Genomic DNA, 12,054 nt, shown 5'->3' with positions numbered 1-12,054 from the left:
CCCAGGCATGATTCCTGGGCCAGAGGCCTCAGGCCTGGGCGGGGGCCAGAGCCAGTGATCGGGGGGAGATGGGGGTCCCCTGTCCAAGCCTGACACCTCTGGCGGAGGCGTCAGGCCTGGGCAAGGGGCCGATCAGGCGATCGGAGGGTGATGGGGGTCTACGCCTGTGGCTGAGGCATCAGGCCTGGGCAAGGGGCAGAGCCAGCAATCGGAGAGGTCTGGGGGTCCCCTTCCCAGGCCTGATGCCTGGGTCAGAGGCATCAGGCCTGGGCTGGGGGCAGAACCAGTGATGGGGGGAAATGAGGGTCCCCTGCCCAGGCCTGACACCTCTGTCAGAGGCATCAGGCCTGGGCAAGGGGCCGATCCTGCGATTGGAGGGTGATGGGGGTCAATGCCTGAGCTCCCAGTATGTGAGAGGGGGCAGGCTGGGCTGAGGGACACTCCCCCCCCCCACCCAGTGCACGAATTTCGTGCACTGGGCCCCTAGTCCTATATAATAAAGAGCTAATATGCAAATGGTCATCATGCCCTCACGCCATCATGCCTTAACGGCTCAGACACTCAACACTGGGGAGAGATGAATGGGGACCAGCCAGGCACAAATGAGCTCTCAAGAGAGGAATAGGGACCATCCAGGCACAAATGAGCTCGCAAGAGAGAAATGGACTAGCCAGGCTGTAGCCTGGGTGTGGGACAAGCTGCCTGCCCCACGGTCCCAGGCTCCAGTGGCTATGCATGTGCATGTGCCTGCAGCCTGGGAGAGGGACAAGCTGTGTGCCCTGCAGTGGCTGGGGCTGTGGCCCAGGAGAGGGACAAGCCACCCGCCTCATGGTCCCGGGCACCTGCAGCTGCGGCCCTGGTGAAGCCACCCGCCTATGGTCCCCTGCAGCTGCGGCTGGCCCGGGCGAAGCCAGCCAGAAGGAGGGAAGCATGGGTCCCGGGTGCCTGCGACTGGCTGGAGGAGGGAATCCTGGGTCCCGGGTGCGGGGCGAGGCAGAGGTGGTTAGGGGCGATCAGGCCAGTAGGGGAGCAGTTAGGGGGCAGGCAGGCAGGCGAGCGGTTAGGAGCCAGTGGTCCTGGATTGCGAGAGGCAGTTGGACATCTCCGAGGGGTCCCAAATTGGAGAGGGTACAGGCTGGGTTGAGGGACACCCCCCCCCCGCACAAATTTTGTGCACTGAGCCTCTAGTAATATATAAAACTAAACATGTTCATACCATGTGACCCAGCAATCATGTTCCTTGCTGATTACCTGAAGAACCTGAAAAATCTATGTCTACACAAAAACCTGCACAGAGATATTTATAGCAGTTTTATCCATAATTGCCAAAACTTGGAAGCAACAAATGTATCCTTCAGTAGGTGAATTTATGAATAAACTGAAGGATGCATTTATCCTTCTGTGACATCTTCAGACAATGGAATATTATTCAGAACTAAAAAGAAATGGCTGTCAAGCCATGAAAATACATGGAGGAGTCTTAAATGTGTATTAATAAGTGACAGAAGCCAATCTGAAAAGGCTACATACTGTATGATTCCATCTCTGTGACATTCTGGAAAAGGCAAAACTATGGAAGCAGTAATATGTAGTAAGTCTCGGGTATTAAACCTTTAAAATTTTCTATTCTTCCACTGTTTTTCCTAGGTTAGAAGAATAACTTTTTCATAGAAAGCATGTATTCATGCCCTTACTGGTTTGGCTCAGTGGATAGAGCGTTGGCCTGCGGACTGAAGGGTCCCGGGTTCGATTGCGGTCAAGGGCATGTACCTTGGTTGCGGGCACATCCCCAGTAGGGAGTGTGCAGAAGGCAGCTGATCGATGTTTCTCTCTCATCGATGTTTTTAACTCTCTGTCCCTCTCCCTTACTCTCTGTAAAAAAATCAATAAAATGTATTTTTAAAAAAGAAAGCATGTATTCATGTTGTTTGGTAAAAATATAGTATTTAAGCTTTACAAATGTAGATAATTTACAAATAAAAATAATTTTTACTTTTTCAAAGTATAGTCACATTAGTATACATATGATATTCTTCAAAGATGGGCCATCTTTAATTCTGTAGACTGTTGCATGTTAGCAGTAGTGCTGTTAACCTGCAACAAGGGATGGCATCTAGCCATTGGAATGGGAGGCACTAAAACGGGACTGACATCTCGTATTGATGAAAGCCTTTCTTATCGTGGCAATAGAGCCAGAAAAGTCCAAGGAAACAGACTACACAACAATGAGAATACTAGGCAGAACCCACCATTAACATAATTAAAGTATGGTAAACTGTTAAAAAGATACTTGACATACATGGTGAAGAATTGATATTCTTAATATAGAAGAACATCTTGCAAGTCAGTAAGAAAGGGGCAAATATCCAGTAGGAAATGGGGCTAAGCTCTGCAGCTGGCTGTTTATTAATAAAGAATTTATTTTTTTTCCCCTAGCCAGTTTGGCTAAGTGGGTAGAGCGTCAGCCCACAGACTGAAGGGTTCTGGGTTCGATTCCAGTCTAGGATGCGTACCTTGGTTGCAGGCTCGATGCCCCGCCCTGGTCGGAGGCAACCAATCGATGTTTCTCTATCTCCCTCTCCCACACTCTAAAAATTAATGGAAAAATATCCTCAGGTGATGATTAACAAATAAATTAATTAATTAATAAATAAATTCATTTTTTAAAAACCTTTGAGCAACTGATTTGCCTCACTAAATAACGATATGCAAAGTAAAACAATGATTCTGTTAAAAATATTTGAAATGCCCAGCATTAATGAATAGAGAAAAAATGCAGCTAGAAATGTGTGAGCTCAGACAAGGTTTCCCACCTGAGAAAAAGAAGATAAGGATAGTACACACCTCCTCATGGTACCAGGAGTCCAGTCAATTTTAACTGCTGGTCATCAAAAAGCTTCCATCAAACAAAAGCCCAGGACCAGACGGCTTCACAGGGGAGTTTTACCAAACATTCAAGGAAGAACTAAAACCTATCCTCCTCAGGCTACTACAAAAAATTCAAGAGGAAGGAACACTTCCAAGCTCATTCTATGAAGCCAGCATCACCCTAATACCAAAACCAGGTAAAGACAACACAATGAAAGAGAATTACAGGCCAATATCCCTCATGAACATAGATGCCAAAATCCTCAACAAAATCTTAGCAAATCGGATCCAGCAGTACATCAGAAAGATCATACACCATGACCAAGTAGGATTTATCCCAGGGATGCAAGGATGGTACAATATCCGCAAATCAATAAACGTGATACATCACATAAACAAATTGAAAGAAAAAAACCACATGGTCATATCAATTGATGCAGAAAAAGCATTTGACAAAATTCAACACCCATTTTTGATAAAAACTCTCAGCAAGGTGGGAGTAGAAGGATCATACCTCAACATAATAAAAGCCATATATGACAGGCCCACAGCCAACATCATACTCAACGGACAAAAACTAACACCATTTCCCCTAAGAACAGGAACAAGACAGGGATGCCCCCTCTCACCACTCCTGTTCAACATAGTACTGGAAGTGTTAGCCATTGCAATTCGGCAAGAAGAAGAAATAAAAGGCATCCAAATTGGAAAAGAGGAAGTAAAACTGTCCTTATTTGCAGACGACATGATATTATACATACAAAACCCTAGAGATTCCATCAAAAAGCTACTAGACTTAATACATGAATTTGGCAATGTAGCAGGATACAAAATTAACCCCAAGAAATCTGAGGCATTTCTATACACCAATAGTGAACTTTCAGAAAGAGAGATTATAAAAACAATCCCGTTTACCATTGCACCGAAAAAACTAAGCTACCTAGGAATAAACTTAACTAAAGAGGTAAAAGACCTCTACTCAGAAAACTACAGGACGTTGAAAAAAGACATAGAGGAAGACATAAACAGATGGAAGAACATACCGTGTTCATGGATTGGTAGAATCAACATCATTAAAATGTCCATACTACCCAAAGCAATCTATAAATTCAACGCACTTCCCATTAAAATACCAACAGCATACTTCAGAGATCTAGAACGAACTTTCCAAAAATTCATCTGGAATAAAAGAAGACCCCAAATAGCTGCAGCAATCCTGAAAAAGAACAAAGTAGGTGGGATCTCAATACCAGATATCAAGTTGTATTACAAAGCCACTGTTCTCAAAACTGCCTGGTACTGGCACAAGAATAGGCATATAGATCAATGGAATAGAATAGAGAGCCCAGAAATTGGCCCGAACCAATATACTCAATTAATATTTGACAAAGGAGGCAAGAACATACAATGGAGCCAAGATAGTCTCTTCAATAAATGGTGTTGGGAAAATTGGACAGATATATGCAAGAAAATGAAACTAGACCACCAACTTACACCATACACAAAAATAAACTCAAAATGGATAAAGGACTTAAATGTACGACAGGATACCATAAAAATTCTAGAAGAATCCAAAGGCAAGAAAATCTCAGACATATGCCGAAGCAATTTCTTCACTGATACAGCTCCTAGGGCACTTGAAACTAAAGAAAAAATGAACAAATGGGACTACATCGAAATAAAAAGCTTCTGCACAGCAAAAGAAACCATCAACAAAACAACGAGAAAACCCACTGTGTGGGAAAACATATTTGCCAATGACATATCTGATAAGGGCCTAATCTCCAAAATTTATAGGGAACTCATACAACTTAACAAAAGGAAGATAAACAATCCAATCAAAAAATGGGCAAAGGACCTAAATAGACACCTTTCAAAAGAGGACATTCAGAAAGCCAAGAGACATATGAAAACATGCTCAAAGTCACTAATCATCCGAGAGATGCAAATCAAAACAGCAATGAGGTACCATCTCACACCTGTCAGACTGGCTATCATCAACAAATCAACAAACGACAAGTGCTGGAGAGGATGTGGCGAAAAAGGAACACTTGTGCACTGCTGGTGGGAATGCAGACTGGTGCAGCCACTATGGAAGACAGTATGGAGTTTCCTTAAAAAACTGAAAATGGAACTCCCATTTGACCCTGTGATCCCACTTCTAGGAATATTTCCCAAGAAACCAGAAACACCAATCAGAAAGGATATATGCACCCCTATGTTCATAGCAGCACAATTCACCATAGCTAAGATCTGGAAACAGCCTAAGTGCCCATCAGTAGATGAATGGATTAGAAAACTGTGGTACATCTACACGATGGAATACTATGCTGCTGTAAAAAGGAAGGAACTCTTACCATTTGCAACGTCATGGATGGAACTGGAGAGCATTATGCTAAGTGAAATAAGCCAGTCAATAAAGGAAAAATACCACATGATCTCACTCATTCATGGACAATAGAGACCATTATAAACTTTTGAACAATAATAGATACAGAGGCAGAGCTGCCTCAAACAGATTGTCAAACTGCAGCGGGAAGGCCGGGGAGGGTTGGGGGGCAGGAGGTAGGGGGGTAAGAGATCAACTAAAAGGCTTGTATGCATGCATATAAGCATAACCAATGGACATAAGACACTGGGTGATAGGGGAGTCTAGGGGACTGTCTAGGGCGGGGGGATAAAATGGATACATATGTAATACCCTTTGTAATACTTTAAGCAATAAAAAAAAAAATTTAACTCAAAAAAAAAAAATGTTAACTGCTGAATGAGCCATCTATCTGCATATTATAAGGGCCCAGCAGGAACCAACTGAGTTAAGTGACAAGGGTCTGCTCCCAATACATATCCTTGTGAAATTTTAGAAACCAAAGATACAGATACTGCAGTAGATCTGTTACAAGTCTCAGGTTAGTGTCATCAGCAGTATTGTTAGCTAAAATACAGTAGAAAATACCTTCAAAATTCTGGCATGCTTTTCAACCTAGAATTCTGTAAGTAGCCAGATTATTAGCTGAGTACAAGGATAAAATAAAGATACTTTCAGAATGTAGGTGATACCATTATAATAACCTGGTTATTATTTAACAGGAAAGGAGTAAAGGGAAGACTAGATAGTATAGGCTTGCCATTTACGTAGCTTTACTAATTTAACACTCTCCAAGTCTGTTCCCTGCTAAGCAGTGGAGGAAGGGACTGGACAAAGGCAGTTTAAACACATGCCCCGTAAGGTCTGAGCAATGTGGGAAGATGTATGTCAGTCACACCTGAGAACAAATTAGTGGCCAGAATAGGTGTGGCCACTGCAAGGGTGTGAAACCTGAATACATAAACTACACGAAGGAATCTCTCATGTGCAGGGTTCCTGGCTCTCCTGTTTCACGGGGCACTATAAGTATTTCTCTCTTAGTTGTGACCAGCACGGCTAGAGAGTGGACGAGTCCTGAGTAGAGGCGGCTGGGGATTGAGAAAAGGAAAAAAAGAGAGAGACACAAAGACTTTAAGTAAAGCTGGGGCCAGGTGGGACGCTGCCCGCTGATGGAGAGACAGTGACCCAGAGCTGGTGCAGCGTGTTTGTTATATATAGCCTGATACCAGGAAGTTTTACTAAAGTTTTAGACAAAGGAAATTATGTGAAATCATGGTTAAAGATCAAACTGCAATTCTTCATTCTTATGACTTCTTTGTAATTGTTACTCCTGGCTGAGCCCAGATAATTGTGTCCATTCCTGGTGCCTGGCTGAACTTAGATAATGAAACCCACCCCCTGGCGCCTGAGCTAAAGGTCAGGCTGGCTGACAACATACCTGCCTCTGGCAAGGTATGTTTCCAGGACGTGGCTCTGCCGACAGTCAGCTCATGCGCCTTCCCAGGAGCTCTCTACAGGGCACACTCCCTACACCCTCGTGGCTCACCCTTGTGGGACTCTACACCATGGACTTTAATTAACCTAAATGTTTGGACTGGACCCGGCTGCAACATGGAAGGAAAGCTCTGGACACTGGCCTTGCTTTTGGCTTTACTGGAACCGTAGCTGCCCCTCTTTCAGGACTGGGTTAAAGGACATGGGACTTTGCAACCCAAGGAATATATCCCCATGCAAATAAAGTTTTTTGCCACACCTCATTCACTCATGGGGGCTTCTGAAAAGGCTTAGTTCAGTGGTACCCCAAGAGCCACCCCACTCCCTCAAGCCAGGGTGGAATTTGATTTTCCAATAACAAAAGGAAAGTTTACCTTCCATTCACCTTTTATGGAAATAACAACAACGAGTTAAGGATAAATCAAAGCCAAGCAGCATCTAAGGACCAGAGGCCTTGGTCCTATAAGAAACACATAGTCCAAATTTGCAGCAAAACACACAAGTATGCCCTTGTTTTAAGCAACAAATGAAATGAAAGAAAAAGTCCATTGGACACTGCTGCCTAGAATGTTTAACCCTGAGCAGCACAGGTGTGGTGATAGCAAGAGTATCTTCTTTTGTATGGGTCCAAGCACAGTACTTGATAAATATTTTTCTAAAAAGGTGTGTGTACCCAGACCATGTATGTGTGTATTAGATATTAAGCCAATTTCCCCATCTTTTATGCCAGGATTTTATACTACGGTTTAATTACGATGAATTAATAACCAGAGGTATAAGTAGAGTGACCTCCTACACCCCAGAAGAATAAAGGCCAATGAGTACATTGTTATCTCTGAGGAGTAAAACCTGGGCAGGGTGATAGGAGTGGAGAGTTTATTCTCTACCTTTTATCTCACTTTAAAATTTGATATATTTTCAACCATCCATATTGAATGTATATTTTAACCTCAAGATGTATTAACAAATTATTTCTAGCCAGTTTTTTCTTTGACTGTTGATGTATCCTGATGTGTTTTGAGCCTGCTGAAAACACTAATGTGATGGTAAGCCACATACTGTCCTGACCAGGGAGCTGTTTTCATTCTTTTTAAAAAATACATATTTTGTTGATTTCTTACAGAGAGGAAGGGAGAGGGATAGAGAGTTAGAAACTTTGATCAGCTGCCTCCTGCACACCCCCTACTGGGGATGTGCCTGCAACCATGGTACATGTCTTTGACCGGAATCGAACCTGGGAACCTTCAGTCCGCAGGCTGACACTCTATCCACTGAGCCAAATCAGTCAGGGCAATTCTTTCGATGATCACACCACTTCTGGGGGATAGACTCCAGCTCTGGGCACGAGAATATGAGTAACTGGAGTGTAAGTAGAAAGGGATATCCAGGGTGGTGAGGTCTAGAACCATTACACATGAAGAGTGGTGACAGGAACTGCTGGTGTATAGTCTGGGAAGATGTAATTCGGGAGTAAGGGGAGCATGATCGCCAACTTTAGACACATGGAAGAAACGGTTTATTGTTCTGTGTGGGCTCAAAGGGCAGAAGTAGGACCAATGGGCAGAATCACAGAGCACCCGCATTATGAAGAGCTTTCTAACTACCAGAGCTGTGTGATGACATCACTGTTTCTGTTCAAAGATATTGCGGAGGTCATGTTCATGTTGGGTAGGGTTCCGCTAGAGGACATCTGCACCCCCACCTCCCTAGAGGACATCTGCACCCCCACTTCTAATCATGACCTCCTTATTAGAACAAAAGATGCTCCTAGTGCTCTTCTCACTTAGGAATTTATAAGGGTTTATTTATTATTTTTTTTAATCCTCACCTGAGGATATTTTTCCATTGATTTTTAGAGAGAGAGAAAGACAGAAACATCTATGTGAGAGAAACACATCGATTGGTTGCCTCCTGCATGCACCCTGACCAGGGCCGGGCCTGAGAGGAGCCCACAACTGAGGTATGTGCCCTTTACCAGAATTGAACCCTGGACCCTCTGGTCCGCAGTCCGACACTCTATCCACTGAGCAAACCGGCTGGAACCATAGGGGATTAGTTGCTCTGTTTCAGGAATCAGAAGAGACCACTATGTAAGTTTCTCAATTCACAGTCTTACATATGGTAAGAGCTTAAGAACGGTGACGGTTTTTGCTTTTTTGACATATTTACTTAACTTTCCTCAGTGGAAACTGTAGTGACACAAAAATCACTTAGTCATAAAATTTAACTACAGATGAAAGTCACATAAATTTTGTAAATCCTCAATTAATGAAATTAGTAAAGAATGAATGGTTCTGTTCAATTGCCTTGTATACTGTCAAGTCCACAGTAAATGTTACTCCTTTTGCCCAGTTCAAATTCTGATTTCTCCTTGATGCCTTGCAGCCACCCTGAAGTGGACAGCCCTCATGCTTGTCCAAGCCTGTCTTGTAACACTAAGCACATAGTAGCATTATTTGTGTCTACTTTTCGTCTTCCTGACAGATTATAAATGTATAAGGGAGAACATGTCTGGTTTCCTCTATAATGTCCTTAATATCTAGCACAGCACCATCCAGTAGACTATCATGTGACCCATGTATTCAGTTTTACATTTTCTAGTAGCAACATTAAAAATTAAAATGACACAGTATATAAAAATATTTCAATGTAGAGTGAATGTAAAAATATTCATAAGATATTGTACATTCTTTGTTTTTGTACTAAGTCTTCCAAATCTTGTACTTTACTCCTACAGCCCATCTCAAATCTGTACTAGCCACATTTCAAGTACTCAGCAGCCACTTAGCTAATGACTATTGTGTTATACTGCAGAGGTCTAGCATATTACAGATAATTAGTAAATGAATAACCAATGGGCAGTCTTTCAAAAAATAATTTTTTTTCCTCTCAACAGAAGACCATGGCTGCAGGAGTCTTGCCTCAGAATGAACCACCATATTCCACTTTGGTGAATAACAGTGGGCATGCTGCAAACATGAAAGGTAATCGTTCTTTAATATGCTTTTTTTGTCTCTGTGCAAACTAGAGTTTAATCAAACTAACTATATGAATGGACGTGAAAGAAAAGGCATGATTCTTCATTCATATTGAAATCCCATGTTACAGGTACTACTTGTGGCCTGTTGTTTATTTATGTCTGACTGTTTTGCCTGTTAAAATTCCTTTTCTAAATCCTGAATAATGATCTTGGCCTGTTAAGAAAGTATTGAAAACAATGTTTGCCTCCTTAATAATTCTTAGACTGAAATTATCCATTTGTTCCTCTCATCAAACGCCTCCTTGTGAATCAAACTTTCATTTCTTTTCTTCTTTGGTTACTCGCAGTGTCACTTGTAAAGCACATTCAGAAGCACGCTAGCCCTGCTCCTCTCAGTTTTTGTCTCTCCGTGGTTGCCTTCACGTGGTACCAGGAAGGAAAGGTGTTGTAACTTGGACTCTCACTGCCACTTGCCCCTCACTTTTTCTTACTGTCACAAGTTGTAAGCTGGGAGCATGCCTTGATTTTGTGCCTCTTTGGCCCTTCAGTCAGCCAAGAGATGTTGGGTAATTTGGTGTGTTTTTTGGACAGTAACCATTGCATGATTTTCTTAGTGCCCACTCTGGGTTTTACCCAAGTTCACTTTATTTCTTCTGTATAGTATTTTTTCCCCAAAGTATGGATTAGATAATATAAGGAAAAGTAAGGGAGTATGGGTCTAAAGTTATTGGATGGAGTTCAATGCTTGCTGAGAGTGGTTCAGTTGATTGTGCACTTGTTGGAATCTCCTCCACCAGGGGGAGCTCTTTTCCACCAAGAAAACCAGTATTTCCCACTTAATAACCCTGTTAGATCCTCATTTGTCTGTCTATATTGTATCTGACTATTACTGGTTACTATCATTTGTGGACAGCGTCTGTGTGCCACACTTACTGTATGTTAGTGTCACTGCCTTAGAATGAAATGCTGTCTAAAACAAATGCAACAATGGTGTATGCTTACTGCTTCCATTGTAGAATAATGGGTTGTTTATTAACTCTTCAGCTAACAAGTGTCAAAGTTAGATGAACCTTTTCCCTTGTCCTTTCTTTTGTTGCAGTGTTACTTTTTAGTTGGTGTTTCTCCCTGGGGAGTCTGTTGGCTTTAGAGGTGGGGCACCTCCTCATTGTGCAGGAGAGCCCCAGCACTGATCCCTGCGTCCTCCCCAATGGAGTCCAGTAATGTCCCCAAATTACAGTGACAATCAAAAAACTCTAGACTTCTACAAGCACTTCTATTGTGATTCACTAAGTAAGCTGATTTTTACCTTTCCCAAAACCATCTTTTTATTTATTTATTATTTTAATCCTCACCCGAGGATATTTTTCCATTGATTTTTAGAGAGTGGAAGACAGAGGGAAAGACAAAGAGAAATATTGATGAGAGAGAGACACATCAATTGGTTGCCTCCTGCATGTGCCCTTGGGAGAAACCTGCAATCAAGGTACATGCCCTTGACCGAAATTGAACCCGGGACCCTTCAGTCCATAGGCGGACACTCTATCCACTGAGCCAAACTGGCTAGGGCCCAAAACCATCTTTTTAATTAAAACTGTCCTCATTATATAAATATAGGTAATTTTAAATTTGGGGGGAAATCTGGAAAATTTAAAAAATTAATTAATTTATATCTTTTTGTTGTTGTTGTTGTTGTTGCTAATCCTCACCCGAGGATATTTTTTCTATTGATTTTTTTTTTTAGAGAGAGAGTTGAAGGGAGGGGTTGAGACAGAAAAAGAGAAGCATTGATGTGAGAGAATTAGGGCTACATCTAACTTTTTCAAAGTGCATCTAATCTACAAAAGTAGCCAGTTATTCTTTATTGAGTTAACATTGGGATGGGAACTCTTTTTTTTAAAATGTTCACCAGTGAGGGTTATGTGTAGGAAAGTTGAAATACTGAGATTTCAGGTTTAAAGAGCTGTGACATGTGTAGGACAGTGTTAAGGTTAGGGTTGGGGTTAGGGTTAGTGTTAGGATTTAGGGTCAGGGCTTGGATTAGGGTTAGGGTTAGGATTCGGAGTTAAGGTTAGGGCTAGGGTTAAGTATAGGGTTAGAGTTAGAGTTACAGTTAGGATTTCGGGTTAGGGTTAATGTTATTGGTAGGATTAGAGTTAGGGTTAGGGATTAGGGTTTGGACTAGAGTCAGGGTTAGCATTTAGTGTTAGGGTTAAATGTGTTGGGTACTGTTTGAAAGACTTAGAATTCACATTGGCAAGGCTGGGAAATGTTTACGGAAGTGTTTGAAACACTTAGTAGTTATGTGAAATGTGTAGGGAAGTGTTGAAAAAATTAGAATTCCCAT

General features: G+C 42.2%; 1 protein-coding gene across 4 annotated transcripts in view; it reads left to right on the top strand.

Moving 5' to 3' along the window:
- Positions 1-12,054, top strand: part of PTPDC1 (protein tyrosine phosphatase domain containing 1) — an 88,736-nt gene that overhangs the window by 18,472 nt on the left and 58,210 nt on the right. For 3 of the 4 annotated variants that reach the window (XM_059656443.1, XM_059656444.1, XM_059656445.1), the window contains exon 2: positions 9,627-9,714. In XM_059656443.1, the coding sequence (XP_059512426.1) occupies positions 9,633-9,714 (82 nt within the window). In that variant the 5' untranslated portion in view covers positions 9,627-9,632. The remainder of the gene's footprint in view (positions 1-9,626; positions 9,715-12,054) is intronic. The other variant, XM_059656442.1, reaches the window with a different exon arrangement.

The sequence above is a fragment of the Myotis daubentonii genome, chromosome 11 (genome assembly GCF_963259705.1).
Source record: "Myotis daubentonii chromosome 11, mMyoDau2.1, whole genome shotgun sequence".
Lineage (NCBI taxonomy): Eukaryota > Metazoa > Chordata > Mammalia > Chiroptera > Vespertilionidae > Myotis > Myotis daubentonii.
The sequence above is the reverse complement of the archived record's forward strand: the minus strand, read 5'-3'. Positions and strand labels throughout refer to the sequence as shown.